General features: G+C 41.2%; 1 protein-coding gene across 1 annotated transcript; it reads left to right on the top strand.

The window, feature by feature from the left end:
• The first annotated feature begins 2,062 nt into the window (after nt 1-2,062).
• Nucleotides 2,063-14,986, top strand: dld (deltaD). The gene is made up of 14 exons (XM_072434721.1): nt 2,063-2,227; nt 3,355-3,430; nt 3,519-3,598; nt 3,683-3,751; nt 3,835-3,904; nt 4,013-4,113; nt 4,193-4,333; nt 9,569-9,670; nt 9,742-9,932; nt 10,001-10,171; nt 10,402-10,591; nt 11,585-11,722; nt 11,819-11,908; nt 14,788-14,986. The coding sequence occupies exons 1-14, from the start codon at nt 2,189-2,191 to the stop codon at nt 14,851-14,853; spliced, it is 1,524 nt and encodes a 507-aa protein (XP_072290822.1). The 5' UTR covers nt 2,063-2,188; the 3' UTR covers nt 14,854-14,986.
• The last annotated feature ends 7,733 nt before the right edge of the window (nt 14,987-22,719 follow it).

Below are 22,719 nucleotides of genomic sequence, written 5' to 3'. Positions count from 1 at the left end.
TCTCTCCTCTGTCCCTCCTCTCTCTCCTTCTCTGTCCCTCCTCTCTCTCTCCTTCTCAGTCCCTCCTCTCTCTCTCCTTATCTGTCCCTCCGCTCTCTCTATCCTTCTCTGTCTCTCCTCTCTCTCTCTCCTTATCTGTCCCTCCGCTCTCTCTATCCTTCTCTGTCCCTCCTCTCTCTCTTCTTCTCTGTCTCTCCTCTCTCTCTCTCCTTATCTGTCCCTCCTGTCTCTCCTCCTCTGTCTCTCCTCTGTCCCTCCTCTCTCTCTCTCTATCCTTCTCTGTCCCTCCTCTCTCTCTCCTTCTCTGTCTCTCCTCTCTCTCTCTCCTTATCTGTCCCTCCTGTCTCTCCTCCTCTGTCCCTCCTCTGTCCCTCCTCTGTCCCGCCGCACGCGCTTCTGTTATAACAAACAGTTATAACAAAAAATATAACGGACAAAGGAATCCCGGGCAAGACGTTACGTCATTATCTTTGGGGTCAGAACACTGGTCACATGGGATTTCTTCTGGTACGGATTGTTTAAGCCAGAAACAACAATTAAACAATTACTTTTCACATATCAAAAATATTTAGAGACTTACAACATTCATGAATAGGTGAATATGGCTTTTGGGTTTAAACTTTTGGATATGGTGAGCAAGTATGTTTCAATTGTTTAATAAGAACAGGGGGAAAAGGGATATTGATGACAAAAATGTACATAATGAATGTAGAATCTTCCAAATATAAGACTTAAATTAATTGCCATTTTTTTTATTATAGTCCACATTTGCGTCATGAAAACCAAAAATTATGTTAAAATTTTAATCTAAATTTGGAATCAATGTGAAATGTTATAAAATGTAAACAGTCTTTCCAAAAGGTTTTTTATTATCGTGCAATTCCCTCAAAACATTTTCTTATACATAAAAGTACAGTTAGGGTCAATTGTTTAAATAAATCTTAGCATAAATTGATTCGTGGGGTAAATTCTATTAATTTATTTGTAAGAGACATCTTTCACCTTATTGTTTATAAAAAAACGTTGATTTAAAGAGAAATTATGTTTGTATATCGGTGCCCAAGGTCGTTGTAGCGTTATGCTATAATCCCCGTGTCCACACTCAATCCAGTAGGTAGCGGTAAATACATATTTTCAGTTGGCTGTCAACCGCCATTAAAAGTAGCAGAACAACAACAACAACAACAACAACATGAAAGCATACAACAAGAGTAGGTGGTGGTAATGTAACACTTTATGGATACCAACTGCCATAAAACACCAATGAATAAGTTAATATAAAACATCCATGTTTTTTGTTCAATTTAATCTTTTTTTTTATTGAACATCAACAACTGTGTAATTGCAAAATAACCAACACGGCTGCATGTCAATAATATTACAACTGTTTGGTTGAGGAAAACATAGAATGAATCAAATAAATACATTATATTCATTTTTTAAAAATGCATAGAGTCAAGAGAGTCCAAAGGGATTTCACACAGGAATATATTTTACATTTAGGCTTTAGGCCCATTCAAACATTTCAAAGATTGTATATATAATTTTAGCTCATTACTGGATAAAGAATTTTGCAAGACACAAAATTAAGTTTGTACAGAGTTCCTCTTTTTTTATATTTAATTTATATACCAAGGTTTATATTATCCTTATTCAATGTGATTGATAAGGATGGAAATATGGAATTTATACAATTTTGTATTTGGTAACCAGAAAAATTGGACTGCAGCACAATAGAAAAAAAAGATGATCAGTACTTTCAATGCCCCCTCACAGAACGTACAAGTGTTTTCTTGAATTTTGAATCGTCCATCCATCCATCCATTTCCTACCGCTTGTTCCCTTTTGGGGCCGCGGGTGAATCGTACCTGAAGTAATTATTTGGAAGGGTAGATATTGTTCATTATTTTGTAATGCGTTTCTTTTGCTTTGAATGCCACAGGAAACGCCATGTACATAGTTGTGTTACCGTCTTTTTATTGAATTTATGAAGAATATTATTTTGCAAACCTATAATACATTTTTTTTTATAATACATCCATGCTCTGACATAATAAATAAAATATACGTCATTTTCCAGCGACGATATTTCTCAGAGCTGGTAGTGCGCCTGCGCAGAAGGCGGAGTCCTTGGCTGGTCGGCCTGCTGTAGGTGACTGATCCATCCTGTGCAGGGGACACAGACAAAATGCAGAGCTGGACACAGTTGTTCCGTTTCCTAGCCACGGTAAGCAAGACCACGAAATGTTTTATACGTGTCCGATTTATTCAACACGTCATGTAAAGATACACTGAAGAATTTTGTGTTAGATCTAAGGCTAACCAGGCACGATCTGGCCTGGTTAGCTTTAGCTTTAGCCTCGACCTGTGTTTACTGCCAAGTTCTGGTCATATAACAAACAAGCAAACGGAGGAGATGGACAAGAATAACGCTGCAAACGCGTGGTCAGTGATTTAGAGTATTGATTACGTTTTTTAAACCGATCCTGGCTTTGTTGTAATCACACATGTAGGGCTAATGTGGTCAAATGCAACTAACCTAACTCAGAAATGTGTCAATTCTGTCAAAAAAGTGTTCAAACTTGCGATCAATTGATTCCTTTGACCGTTTCTCTAGGTTTATTAAAATTGACATTGTTGCTGTTCCTGTTTACATCTGGTTGTGTAAGGTCTTGCAAGGTTAGCTAAGGTATCAAATGCTTTTTGTTGCGTAGCTACGTTATTTTAGGTTTGGAATAACAACCTAAAGAAGTAACTGTAGAGAAAATATACACATTTCCTGTAAATATCGACATGATACTAAATGTGTTGATACAGTATCATGGCATATTGTGGGCTGTTGATTCAGATTTATATTCAGATGCTTTTCTTTGAGTATATTTTACATTTACACTATTTTGATAATTGAAATAGTTGTATTTCATAATCGTTTTGTGTCTGTGATTCCCAGCCCTATTGGGTTGTGTTTTTGTGACCTCACAACATTCTAACATCCTTATAGTTTAAGATTGGCCTGGAGAGAGTCAGATTTATTTTGTGGAATTTGCTGTCCAACTGTCAGATTGCAGATTTGTTTATATCTCTGTGCCATATTTGGTTTCATATGGATATTTTGTGCCAAAGTAGAATTTATTTTTCTTCTGTAATCTTGTCTTCAGCTGGTGTCTCTAGCTATTTTATCCTGTGTCAAGCCTAGAAAAAGGGTTGAGTTGGGGAGGGCATCCAGGTTGAAGAATCACTGCACTTAACTGTAAGATGAGACACCTTGAAAGAAAAGTTATTTTCTGTTGAAATAAAGTAAACGAGATGTTTATGAGAATCTTATTAACTGCCAATATTTTCTTGTGTCAAAAGCGGGGCCACCAGCTGCCATGCAAACTCCACAGAACTGCTGCGGTGTCGGCCCGAACTTACGCAAACAAGGCTGCAAGTAAGAAGCGCGTTCATCTTATCTGCCATGTAATATTCTCCTGTGAACTTAACCTGTATGAGCTGTTGTAAAACTTCTGTATCTGCAGTTGATGCTGACGTCACAGTGGTGGGATCTGGTCCTGGAGGCTATGTCGCCGCTATCAAGGCTGCACAGCTCGGCTTTAAGGTAAGCTGTGCACAATATGATGTTCTTTTTTTCCGTTTATTTTCCTTTCTGCAACACTGATTACTGTTTATTTTATTCTTGTAGACGGTATGTGTGGAGAAAAATGCAACGTTGGGTGGAACCTGTCTGAATGTTGGTTGCATACCTTCAAAGGTAACACAACTTTACATTAATGTTTGATTTGTTTGTCAGTGTTACATTTGAATTCACTGCTGTGTGTCGGCTGTGTTTTCCAGGCTCTTCTTAACAACTCCTACTTGTACCACATGGCTAGCGGTAAAGATTTTGAAAGCAGAGGCATTGAAGGTAAGTTGCAACATTTCTGGAAAATGTTTGCTTTTTAAAAAAAATGATATTGCATTATTATTGTGTAGTTTGCGTTTGGCCTAAGATTCTTTTGTCGTTGTCCTTTAGTTGCAGGGATCTCACTGAACTTAGACAAGATGATGGCACAGAAGTCGAATGCAGTAAAGGCACTAACTGGAGGAATTGCACATCTTTTCAAACAGAACAAAGTCCGTTTTCTTTTGTCAAAACAGTTCATTATAGTTGAGTGAAGAGTTCTACTGAATATAAGGTGACATTTCCATCCAGGTGACCCATGTAAACGGGTTTGGGAAGGTGACGGGGAAGAACCAGGTGACAGCCACTACAGCAGACGGAGAGCAGGTCATTAACACCAAGAACATCCTGATCGCCAGCGGCTCCGAGGTCACGCCTTTCCCTGGGATTCAGGTACTGTATCTGAACGCTTTCTGTAAACAAAAGCCCAGGAGGAGCTATACATGAGCTGGAGAGCAGCCCAGACATGCTGTAATTGAAATTAAAAATGTTTCCGCTGATGGTTTTTCTAAATCTAATCAATAGTTTGGCATGAGTTTACCATAGATTTTGCTGAGACATTAAGCAGGAGTGGAGGGAAAAATAGGTACAGAAAGAACTAGTGCAGCCTCACTGCAAACTGCCTGTTCTCTCAGCTCCTCTCATGCAGGAGTTCAAATTTGAAGACCTCCGGAAAGGCCCCAACAGCCATCAGAGAGGGTCAGAAACAAAAGGGCACAATACCCAAAATAACCGTCACAACAGAAACCAATAGCATATACAAATATATATTTAAATCATTTAATTTAATCATAACTAGAAACGAGGTAACCAAACTAAACTTAAATCCTCCTCTGACATAATCCCAGTGCTGCAGCTTACCCCCATAGGTGTTCTCACTGATCACCCCAGATCCAGTCAGCTGACGGCACCAAAACAAAATTAAAGCCGCAAGCGGCATCCAACGGCCCTCGCGGGCCGCCGGCCTTACGACTCTGCGCTTTTGACTTGATAAAGATGGCGCCCTTATTGTGTGTTGAATAAAAAAAGAACTTGACAGACGGCGACACATTGGACATGGCCAATCCAGTGCAAATGAACACAAGTGTCAGTCAAATTTGCTGCGCCGCCGCACAGAGACCGTAGCACTTGGAATAAAAATATGGATAACTTTTGATGCCCCGCTTGTGTAGATGATTTTTCCCAAAGTAAAGCTTGATCGAGCTATTGCCCACGGAGGAGTTTGTTAAAGTGTGAAGCGTAAATGTGAACATTTCAAGGATTTGGCGTTTTTCCCATTTGTGACAGTATATTTGCAGCTCCACGGCACAGAGACCGTACCACTTAAAATCAAAATATGGATAACTTTTGATGCCCCGTTTGTGTAGATGATTTTCCCCAAATATGAGCTTGATCGGGCAATCGGCCTAGGAGGAGTTTGTTAAAGTGTGAAGCGTAAAAATGTGGTGATTTGAGCGATTCTGCGATTTTCCCATAAGGATAACATGGGATGTTTCTGTCAACGCTACGGTTACGCCGTACAAAATATGACTTTGGCTCTCATACTTTTATGATCAGGATGGCAAATTAGAATTTTGTTCAAAATATCATGTCATTTGGAAAAACTCTATTGTTTATAGGCCACTCTGAAGGCCAAATAGTCAGAATTCTGGGAAACGTTTGCGGCTCCGTCGCACAAAGACCGTAAAAGTTATCCTTAAAATTTGGATAACTTTAGATACACCACTTGTCTAGAGGACGTACACCGATTTTGAGGTTGGTGGGCAAAACGCACTAGGAGGACTTCGTTAAAGTGTAAAACATAAAAATGTGGTAATTTGAGAGATTTTGTGGTTTTCCCATAGGGATAACATGGGAGGTTTCTGTCATCGCTACGACTACGCCGTAAAAATTTAGGCATTTTGGTGATTGGCTTTTGTGATCGGGACGGCAAAATAGAATTTTGGGTAAAGTTTAGACAATTTTGGTAAAACTAATTTTTGACCTTCAATGTTAATTTAAAGGTCACTCTGTAGGGGGCGCTATCACTGCCATTTCAATTTTGTCAGCCTAAACTGGTCCAAACTAGAAAGTTTAACAACTGATTCAAATTTGGTCCTAATCGGACTGGTTTTGATCAAATGGGAGCAATTTTTAGACCTGCAATATTCCAAAATAAGTTGTCCAACTTTGCGGCTGCGCCGCACACAGACCGTAAAAGGTATCTCAAAAAATTGAATAACTTTAGATGCCCCACTTGTCCAGAGGACGTACGCCGATTTTGAAGTCGGTGGGCAAAACGCCCTAGGAGGAGTTCGTCAAAGTTTGACGTAAACAAAATGGCTAACTCAGCTTGTTTTCATTTTCAAAGGAAGATGGCGGCCATAGGGTAAGTTTGGGGGCGTGGCCACAATGATTTTTTTTGTTTATCCTCACGAGAGGAATGCGTGTCCCGAATTTCGTAGTTTTACGCCAAAGTTGACCTCGGGGCGTCTCCCATAGGCGCAATGTATTTTGACTTTTGTCGGTGGCGCTGTCGCGCCATTTTTTAACGGAAAAAAAAATGGCCCAGAAAAAATAAAATTTTTCGCCGACTCTGAATTTTGGGCAAAGTTTGGTGAGTTTTTGAGCATGTTCAGGGGGTCAAATTAGAGATCAAAGCGCTGAAGAAGAACAAGAAAAATTAAAGCCGCAAGCGGCATCCAACGGCCCTCGCGGGCCGCCGGCCTTCCGACTCTGCTCTCTGCATTTTACAGAGATGGCGCTAACGCAATTGTCTAAGAACTAAGACAGCGACACATTGGACATGTACAATGCTGTGCTTAACCAGTGCAAATTAACACAAATGTCGGTCAAATGTGCAGCTCCAGCGCACAGAGACCGTGACACTTGGAATAAAAATATGGATAACTTTTGATGCTTCGCTTGTGTAGATTATTTTTCCCAAATATGAGCTTGTTCGAGCTATTGCCCACAGAGGAGTTCATTAAAGTGTGAAGCATAAATGTGAACATTTCAAGGATTTGGCGTTTTTCCCATTTGTGACAGTATATTTGCAGCTCCACGGCACAGAGACCGTAGCACTTAAAATCAAAATATGGATAACTTTTGATGCCCCATTTGTGTAGATGATTTCCCCAAATATGAGCTTGATCGGGCAATCGGCCTAGGAGGAGTTGGTGAAAGTGTGAAGCGTGAAAATGTGGTCATTTTGGAGATTTCGCTGTTTTCCCATTTCTGACATATATTTGCGGGTCCGCCACACAGAGACCGTAGCACTTAGAATCAAAATATGGATAAGTTTTGATGGCCCGCTTGTGTAGATGATTTTCCCCAAATATGAGCTTGATCGGACAATCGCCCTAGGAGGAGTTTGTTAAAGTGTGAAGTGTAAAAATGTGGTGATTTGAGCGATTCTACGATTTTCCCATAAGGATAACATGAGATGTTTCTGTCAACGCTACGGTTACGCCGTACAAAATATGACTTTGGCTCTCATACTTGTATGATCAGGATGGCAAATTAGAATTTAGTGCAAAATGTCATGTCATTTGGAAAAACTCTATTGTTTATAGGCCACTCTGAAGGCCAAATAGTCAGAATTCTGGGAAACGTTTGCGGCTCCGTCGCACAGAGACCGTAAAAGTTATCCTTAAAATTTGGATAACTTTAGATGGCCCACTTGTCTAGAGGACGTACACCGATTTTGAGGTTGGTGGGCAAAACGCACTAGGAGGAGTTCGTTGAAGTGTAAAACATAAAAATGTGGTAATTTGAGAGATTTTGCGGTTTTCCCATAGGGATAACATGGGAGGTTTCTGTCATCGCTACGACTACGCCGTAAAAATTTAGGCATTTTTGTGATTGGCTTTTGTGATCGGGACGGCAAAATAGAATTTTGGGTAAAGTTTAGACAATTTTGGTAAAACTAATTTTTGACCTTCAATGTTAATTTAAAGGTCACTCTGTAGGGGGCGCTATCGCGGCCATTTCAATTTCGTCAGCCTAAACTGGTCCAAACTAGAAAGTTTAACAACTGATTCAAATTTGGTCCTAATCGGACTGGTTTTGATCAAATGGGAGCAATTTTTAGATCTGCAATATTCCAAAATAAGTTGTCCAACTTTGCGGCTGCGCCGCACACAGACCGTTAAAGGTATCTCAAAAAATTGAATAACTTTAGATGCCCCACTTGTCCAGAGGACGTACGCCGATTTTGAAGTCGGTGGGCAAAACGCCCTAGGAGGAGTTCGTCAAAGTTTGACATGAACAAAATGACTAACACAGCGTATTTTCATTTTCAAAGGAAGATGGCGGCCATAGGTTAAGTCTGGGGGCGTGGCCACAATGATTTTTTTTGTTCGTCCTCACGAGAGGAATGCGTGTCCCGAATTTCGTAGCTTTACGCCAAAGTTGACCTCGGGGCGTCTCCCATAGGCGCAATGTATTTTGACTTTTGTCGGTGGCGCTGTCGCGCCATTTTTTAACGAAAAAAAAAATGGCCCAGAAAAAATCAAATTTTTCGCCGATTCTGAATTTTGGGCAAAGTTTGGTGAGTTTTTGAGCATGTTCAGGGGGTCAAATTAGAGATCAAAGCGCTGAAGAAGAACAAGAAAAATAATAATAATAATAATAATAATAATATTTTTAGCAAAAACAATATAGCCGTTTTTACTATAACAACAAATGATACATCGTTTGAAAGCTCTAAGCCTTCCCGATGCCGCCATGGGGTGGAATCATCATTACGAGCGCTTACGCGCTCGTCACTCCCTATTCCGTCGGGATGCCCCGCCCACTCCCCATAGACTTCCATTGATTTGAGCAGATACAAGCATGGCCCATGCCTGCGGCATGGATTCTCGCATACGGGACGATGCCAGGAGGGTTTTTGGAGGAATGCAGCGCTTCGCGCTGCTGTTGTCAACAATTAGTGAATGGGCTACGCCCATTCACTAATTGTTGACTATTTCTGTCATAGCAGGAGTAAGTATGCATGATCCATGCCTTCGGCATGGGCTAGTTCACTGTACTTGCCAGGGGCGACGGGGTACCAAACATGCGGGCTGCGCCCGCATGTTTGGTCAGACAGTTGCAACGCTGCCTTCGGCAGCGTTGCGGGAGCAATAGGCCCTCCCCCTGCTGGGGCTCGGGCCTAATAACCAAAACACAGGAAAATAGCTGAATTTGTGAAAGTTCACTTTACACCTCTATTCAATCTTTAAACTGTTCCTTTCCAAACAGTGTCGTTTCTTGGCTTTGTTTGTACGGTAACATTACTCGAAACACCATAGTCTCTACTATGAAACACTGCATAAATGTTTATTTTACTTATTTATTTTGCCAGGGAAATGTTATTGTGAAATACATGAATATGAATATCTTAAAAACATTTCAACATAAAACCATTGTGATGAGTAAAATATACAATCTATCTCTTTAATTGCTGTATGACTAATTTGTAAACAATTTATATTTGATTATTATTTAAGATAAGATAATCCTTTATTGTCCCATGTGTAGCTTTTGGGTTTTTAATGGTCATAATGATTGCATCATAAATATTACTCTCAAAATGTATGATTGCAGTATAGTTATTCACACTGTTAGGAAATCTACATCACGTGCATGTATTTTGTCTTGTTCCAGATTGATGAAGAGACCGTAGTCTCGTCCACAGGAGCTTTGAGTCTAACAAAGGTCCCAGAGGAGCTCATCGTCATCGGAGGTGGAGTCATTGGAGTGGAGCTGGTAGGCATCGTTCTAGTTATTACACACTCATTATTTATTGGTAAATCACTTATACTACTTTTGTCCTGCAGGGGTCAGTGTGGCAGCGACTAGGCTCTAAAGTCACAGCGGTAGAGTTTCTTGCTCATGTTGGCGGTATGGGCATCGACATGGAGATCTCCAAAAACTTTCAGCGAATTTTGCAGAAGCAGGGCTTAAAGTTCAAACTCGGCACTAAAGTCATGGGAGCCACCAAGAGACCGGACGGAAAGATTGACGTGGCGTGAGTTCTAGAAGTTATGACTAAATACCGGGCAGGATGACAATGCGTTCTTCCATGTCGTTGTGCAGGGTGGAGGCAGCAGCAGGAGGGAAGAACGAGACTCTCACTTGTGATGTTTTGCTGGTATGTATCGGTCGGAGGCCTTACACTCAGAACTTGGGTTTGGAGAACGTTGGAATCGAGCTGGACAACAGAGGGCGCATCCCCGTCAACAACCGCTTCCAGACCAAAGTACCCAGGTATATTAAATTCAAACGTGTAGTAGAGGGTTTTTGAATACTTTTTACACTGAACATTTACAGTAGCAGTCATTTTTAGAATTTTTGGATTAAAAGGTTGAAATATTGCTCATGATTGTTTTCCCCCTATTTTATTGTGGCACTTTAAATTCATAACCGGTTGTTTTTAGAGTATTCTATTTTGATTGGCTGTAAAATGACTTCTCTTCTGAACTCTTTATTTCCTCCAGTATTTATGCCATTGGTGATGTGGTGGCTGGGCCCATGTTGGCGCACAAAGCTGAGGACGAGGGCATCATCTGCGTGGAGGGCATTGCTGGAGGTGCTGTGCACATCGACTACAACTGTGTCCCGTCCGTGATCTACACTCACCCTGAGGTGGCCTGGATCGGCAAGACTGAGGAGCAGCTCAAGGAGGAGGTCAGACCAGATACTAGAACAAACACGCATGGTTACAAGTCAGTCTCAAAAACATAAGGCCAAGTAACCATGTTGTTACATTGTTCTCTTATGGAAAACATACCTGGAGTTAGCATTTAGCCTCATTCACACTGATTTGAAACTCCTCTCCCCTCTGGGCGTTAAAAAAACTGAGGTTTTCTCAATCTGTGACGTGGCTCTGAGAAGCTGCTCTGCTTCCATAAAGTCCATAAATCATCACCAGACTCGTTCTGTGCATTCTCCCATCTAATCACGATCAGTACAACTGCGCTCTGAGACCCGGAAGAGAGGCCAGCTTAACATGCACTGAAATCGTGAATCTATGTTTATCTTAAACGTATTTTAAAGTTTATAATTACACTTCCTGGTTGGACATGAACCGCAGCGTAGACATTAATAAATGCAAAATTAGCGGCTCAGTCCAGTTGGTGCAGTACAGACAGCGGGCCAGAATGGTCTGGTATATTCTTGTACCTTCTGCTAATATATGAATATGAACTCAAAGTCAAATGCTGCAGATTTGTACAACAGTGTCCACAAATTACTAATACAAGGTTATATACAGTCATTTGTTTCTATACATTTTATGTTATGTTTGGCCCGCGGCCCAAAAGTTTGACACCCCTGGTTTAAACTGTTCGAAAATTGTGTTTGTTGTGTGTAAATTGTCCCTGTATTTTAGATTTCGCTTATTGATGACGGAGAGATTCAGTTTTAGAACTCGGCACTACTAATTTTCAACTTTTATTTTTCGTATTTACTGCCACTTGACTGCTGTAAAACTGTGGTAAATATTTGCCACAGGTTCTATCCCACCAGAGTCATAATTAGAAATTAGAAAAACATGAGAACATGTCTTAATATGGAATATACATTTTGACATAGTTTTCTTTCATTTGTATTTTTTTTCTACATTCTTAAATATATCAGTGGTAGATGGACTGGCCTTACTTTCCTGTTTTCTTGCTTTAGGGCATCCCATACAAAGTTGGCAAGTTCCCCTTTGCCGCCAACAGCCGCGCCAAAACCAACAACGACACGGATGGCCTGGTCAAGATCCTCGGCCACAAAGAGACAGACCGGCTGCTCGGAGCTCACATCGTGGGAACTGTAAGAATCATGTCGTACTGATCAAAGAGCACAACGCTTACTGATATATACAGTATATGGAGTGTAAAGGGTGGTGTTTTCTGTTTTTTCCTGTAGGGGGCAGGAGAGCTTATTAATGAAGCTGCTTTGGCTATGGAGTATGGAGCCTCCTGTGAGGATATTGCTAGAGTATGCCATGCGCATCCAGTAAGTATTTGGTTTTATTAGGGACTGTCATTTTTGTCAGCTGATGCAGATCTATTACAATCCAGAGCAGCCGATGGCCCATAAGCTCTGATTCTATTGGGCTGATTTAGATCATTTCCCACAAACGTATATGACTTTAAATGACAATTTGAACTCACTTTCTATCTTTTTCACTGCTCTTCATAATAAAAGTACTATAAGGGGGGGGGGGAAATCAATAGATCATTTTTAGACCTCCACATAGTCCCGTAGTCACATTTCACAATTAGGTGTTCAAATGAAGCCTTGTTTTTCCTTTTAAGCAATTGTCAGCTCAAACAAAACAGGCTTATGCTGGAGATTTAAGGTCAATAGCCCATGCGCTAAAATACAATATTATCGACCTGAGATATCGCTCGATCTCCAGTTTGTCTGGAAATATGTATTTTCCCCTCAGTAAACTAGAAGATTTTTAACATTTGTGATCGACCACGGGAAAAACAGCCACAAGTCGGCCCGGACCAAACGGAGATAAAGCGAAAATAAGATTTTTTTTTCAAATGTGTGATTTTCGTTTTTTCGCAGAATGTGCCAGTTGAAGTTATCACGTCATCTTAAGATTACATTTTTTAATCTTAAGACGACGTGACACAAACATATTTTGCAACAATTATTTGTCTCACACATGCATGAAGGACAGTGACACCACACTTGGCGTTTTCAGTAAAGATGTGCTACAAGCGAGGACCGCAGAAGTGTCTCATGATTGAAAACGTATCCACAAAGATAGAAGGAGTAGGGCCCTGGCACTGTCTGACTGTCAGTAAATATCATGTTGAAACCTTTTATGATTTGAGGTTTTGAGTTGCACACTGATGGTTCTACAGCGCAAATAAAACGTATATAAACTCTCACCTCACACTCCGCGGGTGGTCCCCTTCAAGCTCGGGTCCACAGACAAGCACACAAACACACACACACACACAAAATATTATTTATATATATATATATATATATATCAGCTGTTTGCCAACAAGAAACAACTCATCCCCTCATATAATTTCCCTGTCACATCTTAAGAAAAGGGTTAAGGCACACAAGGTTCAAGACCAAAATAAGAATCTCGTTCAGTCCAGGTTTTTCCTCTTTCCTGGATACTGACATACTGACATACTGACAGTCCTTGGTCGTGATGGCCTTTTTCGCCCCAAATGCACAAATACATAGGTCTGAAAATTAATGGGATGAAACGGTCTGCAACGGTTTCATTTCTGTCCAATATTTATGTCCAACAGGACAGTCCCAAAACGCATGATAATGGTTTCTCAGTTTCTCCAGCACTCAGCCCCTCCCTGTGAGCAGTGGGCACTTTGACACAGTGTTATTAAAAAAAACGTCACATTTTTCCAACAGAATTGCCTCCAAACGTGAGACTTTGTGGTCCTCCATTGTGAAGTACACACATTTTCCCACTCCTCGTCCATCAAAACAAAATGACCCTCTTTTTCCCAATTCATTTTAATATATTTAGAAGATTGGCCGTCCAAGTCATTAATACATTTTACATATTATTCCCCGTTCTGATTTAGATTTACTTTACTTAATAAAGATTTCAGTCAAAGGGTTATAATCATTCCTTTGTTTATTTGTTGATTTGAATAACTCCTTATTAAACCTGTTTGTCATCTGCCAGTAAAGCAGGGACCTTCGGCTTTCAATATATACTATATAAATACTCCGGATCACACTAATACAGCATTCCTTCCAACGAATCAGCAAATGTTGCCGCTGCTGCGGCGTGTGTTTAACGTATGTTTCGGGAGCTACTGTCATGACCATTTTGAAGTTGGAAGAATACGTTGTTGTCTTTGATTTTACGAGATCAAATTATTGGAACTTCAAATGGTAAACTTCTAAAGACACAAGCGGCTAATCAGCTATGGGATACTTGATGTCAATGCAATGAGATAAAACAAAAAACTGGTTAGGCTGAGCAAAATAATGTGTCTGTTTGCCGTAACCCGACCGACCCAGTGTGAAACTCGCAGACTGAATTTTTTTTTATCAGCGTTTTGTTGAAAAAACATCATTCTTCTATTTTTCAATTATTTCGCCGACTCACCGACCAGACTTCCCTAAACTACCGTGTTGAATATTTTTTATCACGCTTGTTATCCCATCTTTCATCCTTATAGCAAAGGTAACGAACTGCGCAACGCAAGTGCATCTGCATAGTCAGTCCCCCACATGCGTCTGAAACAAAACGGACCGCGAGTTAATGACGATAAATTGCCTTTAACAAGTTGGTTTGCCTCGGTCGGTGCCACTCAAGTGTCCATAGGACATGCCAGGCTCTGTCGGGGTGTTTTACGCAATGCATTCTGGGATTGACACACGCCCAGTAGCGTCATCACAACAAACATGGCGGCGCCCGTGTCCCCCGCATGTTCCCCCCGCTCGCCTTCCCTACCAAAATAAAGGATAACGGTGTACAAAAGGTCGATTGAAATGTCTTAAAATCGTGAAATTTAGTCTCCCGATCGGGTTGATCGAGACGTTTTTCATCATTGACTGTTGAAGCCTGACCCCTGGTGGTCACTCCGACTCAAAATGGCAAAATTTTGATCTTTTTTTTTTTGCCTTCAAAGTTAAAAAAATAAGAATTTGCCTACCGACCGACCCACTTGAAAAATGTTGACTCGGGTTACAGCAAAACAGACAATTTATTTGGGGTAGCCTTAAGTGTATTACTTTCTGGTTTATATGTTTCCTAGATAGACTTGCTCTATAAAAGGATTGCCTCGTTATGTCATGGGACCTGTTCCTCTGGGGCTCCCCTTATTGTGGTGTCTGCTTTTCAACATGAGTTTATTCTGACTCTTCTCTCTCCTCATCCACAGACGGTGTCCGAGGCCTTCAGGGAAGCCAACTTGGCGGCCTCTACAGGCAAAGCCATCAACTTCTAAACCCAGAGCCGCTGTCGCACCTCCAGTGTAAATAAAATGAATATCTGAACTGTCTCCAAATGCTCTGTATCACAATAAGTTCTAATCTTATTTAACTGTTCTCAAAGAAATAATAAAGGGGGTTTGGGCTTCACTACAGAACTTTTTCTTTACAAAACATCAAGAGTTTATATTATTTACAGTAATTACAGGCATATATATATGAATATTATTTTCTTTTGTTGCTGTGTTTTCTGTTTTTATAATAAATTCCACAAGCCATCTCGACAGTTTATGAAGGACACGCAGAAATTGCCTGCTTTAGCAATATTTTTGCATTCATGTTTTAAAAACCTGTCCCCATTCTGTCAGAGCACTTTTTAGGAACAAGTTTGTAGAAAGTAGAAGTATGTGTCAAATTTAAGCAACATTGCTGTAATTTAAGATTGAATAAAAATAATGACAGGTAAAGTGTGGATCTGTTTAGTAAATATGTGTACTATAAAATGTGTCCTCATCGGACCTCAAATAGTATATATACACACACACGCACAAAATTATCACACACACACACACACACAATTATCACACACACACACAATTATCACATGGACAAAAGCTGCAGGGTAAAGGTCAAGCTTAATTTGTATGGCACATTTAAAATACAGATTCCACAGGCTGGTTTATACCTTCACAAGAGCTGAAAGGAAAAACAAGGCCAAAAAAAAAACAGTGCAGATACATTTAAAAGTCTATTTTAATACTTTACTAATAAGACAGGATATTTGAGTGTTAGACTCAAATATCAGTGATCCTCAAAGAGGGGAACATAACGCTCTCCAAGGACCTGACACAAGAGACACGGAACCCCAGGAACCAGCTGGGGCCTCTGGTTGAAAAGGCCAGAAGTGAAAGAAGGCAGGCTTCAGGGGGGCAAGAAGATCTCTGCTGAGGACCCATGACCACTCTTTGGACGGCAGGTACTTTCACAGCCCTAAAAACAATGAATAAGACTGAAGTCTGAACCGGCTGGATGAGTGAACCTACTCTATAAACTCTATAGTCTCTACATGGCTCCAGTAAGACTCCAACTTTGATTGAACTGTTCATACGCAGATTCTCAAAAGACAATCCTAAAAGCTATGGGATGGGAAAACGAGTTTATATATAGTTACTCTAGAAAAACGAGTATTATAAACACTACCATGTTTCCACCTAATTTGTAAGTTTTGTTTTATTATCTCTCGAGTCCAATGGGGCAATATCAAATATAAATAAATATTATTTAGGGAGGTAAATCCAGAATATGAGCACAGCATAACTGAATTGAATGGGGGATTCAATACCTTTACAATATTAACGGTGGGGTACAAGCTTAGCCATGGAAATGTTCCAATGTAAAGGGTTCTAAAAAATAGGGCCTTTTTTCTTTTTTTTGGAGATTGTTCCACCTCCAAACCCTGATCCCATCTTGGATCAATCACTGGGCTCCTGCAGTGTGATCTTAACCAAACAAGATCAAATACAATCATCATTTGAAACCTTCCACAAAATTTTTTTTCACTAAAATACCACAAAACAAAGAAACACAAATTCTTCTAGACACTCAAATTACCTGCTATGATGGAAGAGCAAAACATAGAATTAGGTGCTGAAATTGATATTGCAATTAAGAAAATGAATCTCCAGGGCGTGATAGGTTCAGAGTGGTATAAAGCTTTAAAAGATACACTTACTCTGCTTTTATCAACTTTTAACTGGGCCCTTAAAAAAGCTGCTGGATGAGAGTTGAAAGGAAGCCATCTTATCCTTGATACCTAAAGAGTGGTTTTCTTTCATTAAAATGAATACATTAAAAAAATAAATAAAAAGGAGATGATCATACCTCATTTTTTGTGGCTCCATAACACTTCTTTTTTGTACGGCCCCCAAAAACTCAAGGTCCATTCTTTTTCTTTTTTTTGTTCATTCCTCTTTTGTATTTGAAAAATACATAACCCTCCTAAAGTATAAAATATTTAAGGAACATGAATAAATAAACGGCAAGCCATACATTTCCTAAAATAATGCATTGAAAAGAAACCATTCTTTCTATAGAAATGGTTGTAAATCCAAATTCTTGTCCCATTACGGGCCTAAGTAAGAGTGAACACCCTCCTCAGTCTGGAGAAGAAGGGCGACAGAGCAGACTTGGGCCGGTTGTTTAAGGTTCTCAGTTGGATATTAAGATGGGTCACAACAGCTGCTTCAAAAGCTGCAGTATCTGCATGAGCAGCCTTCAGGAGCGGGTCAACAGTGCCAAACTCCTCTCTGAGATGTTTGGCTGCTCTTTTACCAATTTTTTGTAAGTCTTCAAATCTGATGTCACGATCACCATTGATAATGTTGTGCTCCTTGATATTTCCGTGCAGACGGACAGCGATTAGGTCACAATCAAGGCAACTGTGGGATTCAGCCAAGATTTTTTGGACCAAAGCGTGTGTCAGGATGGATGACACTTGATGTTCATAAGGGGGCACAGGGGGGTTGCTCCTCTCAGGTGGGGAGTTGACATCAGGTGTGGTAACATGCTCTGTACTAGACATGGTTGCTTCGGTTCTGTGCACCACAAAGGTTTTTTCAGGCTCTATGTTTTTTGTGGCCATTTCATTTGTTTCTTGCTGCAGGATGTCTTCTGCTGGCCTGACTTCTCTCTGGTTCTCTGGCTCATCTGTAGCTTCAGTTGGTTCTGGTGGAGTGATGGTCTGAGCTTCAGGCTGGTATGTTGGTGTTGGTTCACGCCAATCTATGATGCCATTGTTTTCCCTAATAACACCAATGAAGGCCAACTTGGACAGTATGTCCACAGGCAGCACCAAGTTCATTGGTGGAGGCGGGACCTCCTCTTCCTCTTGGGGCTCATCATTTGTGGCAGTCTCAGATATGGTGTCCTGAGTAACAGCAGGTGACTGTTGTTGGCTCACTGCAGTTGAGTGCTCTGGGACATTTCCCAAAAGCCTTCCTTGTGGTGGTTCACACCCCTGGTCTGTGCCATGATTGTTCTGAATCACACGCATTTGTTGTGGCTCAAAATAAGGGAAGTTGTAACCAAAGGAATTAAGCATTTTGGCTGAGGCGTTTCTTTTGGCCTCTTTCTTATTGTAGTCTGTTCCCACCATTGTTTGGTCTGCCACAGTTACTTGGACATAAACAGTAGAAGGAGAGGTATTTCGGTCCACTTCCATCTTGTACTGAGCTGGCTTCCCTCGCCAGTGATGCAACAGTTCATCCAAGCAACTCACTGAGTTATCGTTAGGCTTGAACTGGGGTAGTATTTTCCAAACACCACAGCGATTCTTTCCTCTTTTCCAATACATTTTGTTTTCTTCCACAGGTGGGGGGGGGGGGTAGACGGCGCAGATCGGGCAGAACCTTTTGTGCTGCCAGTAGTTTCGCAATATTTTTGGTTGGTCCTTCTGCCTCAACGATAAAATCACCAACCGTAAAACGCATCGCCAACCATGGATTGTGTAGAGAACCTTCCTTCTCAAAGAACTTTACAGGCAGCAAGCATTGTTTTTCTGCCAAATACTTCACAAATTTCATGTTTGTAGTTAATAGCCACCTTGTTCATCAAGGTTAAATGGTCACATTTATATAGCGCTTTTCTACCGTCAAGGTACTCAAAGCGCTTTACATCAAGGAACCAGTCACCCATTCACACACACATTCACACCCCAGATGTACGCAGACACTGGGGGGCAAGTTGGGTTAAGTGTCTTGCCCAAGGACACAACGGCAGTATTCACATGAGGCAGCTGCGATCGCACCGCCAACCTGCGGGCCAGTGGATCTGACCGCTCTGACTGAGCGGGGAGTCGAACCGCCGACCTTTGGATCAGAAGACGAGCACTCTACCACTGAGCTACTGCCGCCCAAGGAAATTGTGTATCGTTTAGAGTTCTCCATTTTTGTGGTTAAGAGTCTCTTCTTGTACTTGTTTGTAGTTCGTATACTGTGTTTTATGGCGGTTTGGTATCCAAGTGTTACATCACCGCCACCTACTGTAAGATTAAGATTAAGATATTCCTTTATTGTCCCACATGGGGAAATTTCATTGGTGCAACGCAGGTAGATACAGAGGTAGATCCAGAAGAACAGATCACTTATAGGAAGTCTGAAAAACACTTTCAGTAGAAGATCTCCTATAAATAAATAAAAAACTCCCATAGACAAATAAATAAATAAATACCATTGCATGTGATCCCGACAGTAATTGCACATGAATATGTGTCACGACAGCACATAGATTGCACATGAATTTCACAGTAATGTCACAGTAATTGCACATGAATCACGTCAGCAATTGCACATATGACAGAATTGCACATGGTTAGGTCAGTATTGCGAGTGTTCAGTACTAACAGTGTTTGTTATAAAGTCTGACAGCAGCAGGAAGGAAAGACCTGTAGTTGTACATCTTAGACATCTCCTTTAGACTTTATTCTTTCGACTTCTTCTTCTTTGGTGTTTTATGGCCAATTGGGTGACCTCATAATGCAGGTAATTGCTGTATTATTCTTTCCACTTTGACCCCACAGGCTTTGAAGACAATGAAATATAAACGCACTCATACTGCAGTAATGTAATACTTGGATACGAGCAGGATAAAACACCAAAGAAGAAGAAGAAGAAGAAGAAGAAGAGCTAGTCTCCGGTCTGGAGAGACGGGAGATGGCGGAGGAGAGTGGATCGGTGGTCGAAGACGTTCTGGACGGCGTGGAGGAGCAGCCTTTTCTGGCTGCACGTGCCCGGAAACGTAAAAAGTCCCTTAGCTCGTCCGAGGGTTCTGGGAATGAGCAGCAGGATGAGGCTGAAGCTATTGATATCCGGGGTGAGAGCAGAGACTGTAAGGTGATCATAAAGCTTGCACAGGATAGTGCATCCTTTAAGGAGTGGAATTCAGTGGCATTGTCAAAGAGCCTAACTGTAGCTGTGGGAGTGATCAAGAGTGCGAGTGTCCTTAGAGATGGCTCGCTGCTGGTCGTGTGCAAGGACGCGGCTCAGCAACGGAAGGCGATTGGAACTAAACGTCTGGGTGGAAAGGACATTCTTGTGTCTGATGCTGAAAGAAACACGGTCAGAGGAGTTATTGTAGGCGTCCCTACGGCGACGTCTGTGGATGAAGTTAAGGAGAATTTGACTGGAGCTACGGTGGTGGACGCTAGGCGGTTGAAGGTGACCCGGTCTGGGGTAAGATGTGACAGCTTGTCGGTAATGGTAACACTTGAAGGGAGGTGCCTGCCTAGTAAGGTGTTCATTGGGTTCATGTGCCATGACGTTAGGCCATATGTTCCACCGCCCCTGCGTTGCTTTAAGTGCCAGCGCTTTGGGCATGTTGCGGCGGTCTGTAGAGGGAGGCAAAGATGTGGTAAATGTGCAGGAGATCACGAGTATGGGAAGTGTGACGTGGGAGCAAAACTGAAGTGCTGTAACTGTGGGGAAGAACATAGCTCTGCCTACGGGGGATGCAGGTTTAGCAAAAGAGCTGCTGAGGTGCAGAAAATAAAGGTCTCTCAAGGTGTATCCTATGCAGATGCAGTCAAGAAAGTTTCAAGTAACGAGTTTAGAGTAAATACAGAGAGAGGAGCCAGCGCTGCTCCCAGCCAGGGCGAAATGAGAAAGGCCAGTGTGGCTCCCAAGAAGTGTGACGGTTTCAAGAGTGGAGGTCCCAAGTGTGCAGGTTCCAGAATTAATGAGAATACCCTGGTTGTGGATAGAGAGGATTTTGTACTCTTTATGGTGGATGTTGTAAACTGTGCTGCTCAGACTCAAAGCAGAACTGAAAGGATCAGGATCATTGCTAAAGCTGCAGGGAGATTCCTTGGAACAAAGGAGCTTGATTGGGCAGATATAGAAAACAGGCTAAAGGCGCTAAATGGGAGTCGGAGTGATGGGGGTCTGCTTTTGGGGAGTCAGAGTGATCAGAGTGACGAGGTGGGGGTGGGGGTGGTCTCCTGTCCTCGTCCAGTCTCGTAGACGCACGGCTACCAAGCGGCGACGTCAGTGGACATATTAAAGCCTATAGAATGAAGCCTGAAGAATAAAGCTGTACGGTGGAAGCACCGAACGTCAAAGAAGGAGAGGAAGATGAAGAAGAGTCTCCCTGGAATAAAGCCGGTCGGTCTCTGAAACAACAACAACTATTCTAGTCACAAAGACATATTATGACCTCATGGGCTTTGTAACACCAAAGCAATGGAAGGAGTACTTTTACGGACTACGACAGTCTGAGGCAAAGTCTGAGGAATAAAGTCAGTGATGGGGGATGTGTGAGGCGGACCGTGGGGGAAGAGTCGTCGTTTTTGTCACAGAAAGATTACAAATACAAGGGCAAAAATACTCACGTAAAAAGTATTTCATTTAAGAAACTGAAGTAGAAGTATTAAACTAAGTATCAAGTTAAATTACACAGATTTCGACTACTAATAGATCAGCAAATCATCTTATTTTAGTTATCAGAAGCAATTTTCCTGGTCTTTTTTATCCATACAGGCAATAAACAGTTGACAAGATGTCCCTATAAATGTGCTAAAAAATACTTGGATAAATAAACCCCTCTGCCATTTCATCAGGTCTAAAACCACAAAAAATACTTGGTATTGGTGTTAGTATCCGCTCTGCTGAGACTCTGTTTACCGGCTTGATTCCAGGGCTGACTCTTCTTCATCTTCCTCTCCTTCTTTGATGTACAGCTCTATTCTTTAGGCTTTGATATGTGGTTGCACCTGCTTCTCTGTGTGTATAGAAGAACTTTTAGGACTACGACAAAGTCTAAGGAATAAAGTCTGGCGGTAATGCAACACTCGGATGTCAACCGCCATAAAACAACAACAACAACAACAACAACAACAATAAAGTCTGGCGGTAATGCAACACTTGGATGCCAACCGCCATAAAACAACAACAACAACAACAACAACTACGAAAAGTCTGAGGAATAAAGTCTGGCGGGAATGGAACACTTGGATACCAGCCGCCATAAAACACCAAAGAAGAAGAAGAAGAAGAAGAAAAGTTAGATTCTAAAAGGGGAGTGTAGCATCCAGTGGAATTGAAAAGACCAAAATACACCAAAGAAGAAGAATGAAGTTGAATGTTTAGAGAGTCTAGATGTAGATTAGACCACCTATATTAGGTGGCAGTAATATAACACTTAGATACCAACCGCCATAAAACACCAAAGAAGAAGAAGATGTCACCATCTTTGAGGATGTGGCCTCATTGTCCATGTTATGATGTCGTTGCTTCTAATGGCGGCTGGCAGCATTTACCTTTCCTTTGGATTCCTGTGGATTCCTTTTTTTTCTCTCTCTCCTTCTCTTTCCTCTTTCTCCATTAAAAGCAACGCAGCAACAACAATGGCGGTTGGCAGCAGCTGAAAAGGTGCATTTGCCACCACCTTCTGTAGTTGTACACCAGTGGCGGCTGGTGCCTCGGACACCTTTTTTTCTGTGTTATGTTAGAGCAATCTATCAATCAATCGATCTATCAATCTTAAAGAGTTTAACTCTTTAAGAGGTCAAAAATACACCTTCATTTCTGTATTCTACTGCATTTTAGGCAATTGGGAACTTTTAGGAAAATAATCTTATTTGTGGCCTCAATTAATTTGTTTAATTTGAGCTCATCTTGCGCAAAGAAGCATCAACTTTATTTTTTGAGAACTCAACACTGTCGTGTTAATTATCACCAAAATGACAATGGCACTGAGTACGTTTTTCAACAATACATCTTTTGATTATTACTAGTTTCACTTACATTTGGAATGTCCACTGATTAAAAGTTATATCTTGTAAAATATTTGTGAACACAACCTTGATATTGTAGATGCCTCGTAGTTCTAAT

This window comes from Eucyclogobius newberryi, unplaced genomic scaffold (genome assembly GCF_026437365.1).
Source record: "Eucyclogobius newberryi isolate DKJ021-1_F unplaced genomic scaffold, fEucNew1.0.hap1 SCAF_7, whole genome shotgun sequence".
Lineage (NCBI taxonomy): Eukaryota > Metazoa > Chordata > Actinopteri > Gobiiformes > Gobiidae > Eucyclogobius > Eucyclogobius newberryi.
The sequence above is the reverse complement of the archived record's forward strand: the minus strand, read 5'-3'. Positions and strand labels throughout refer to the sequence as shown.

Bases quoted from the DNA above. Each gene is read 5' to 3' on its own strand.
- dld (XM_072434721.1), top strand. From the start codon at position 2,189: ATGCAGAGCTGGACACAGTTGTTCCGTTTCCTAGCCACG. The intron at 3,905-4,012 runs GTAAGTTGCAAC...GTTGTCCTTTAG, and splicing joins TGAAAGCAGAGGCATTGAAG to TTGCAGGGATCTCACTGAAC. The intron at 4,114-4,192 runs GTCCGTTTTCTT...ATTTCCATCCAG, and splicing joins ATCTTTTCAAACAGAACAAA to GTGACCCATGTAAACGGGTT.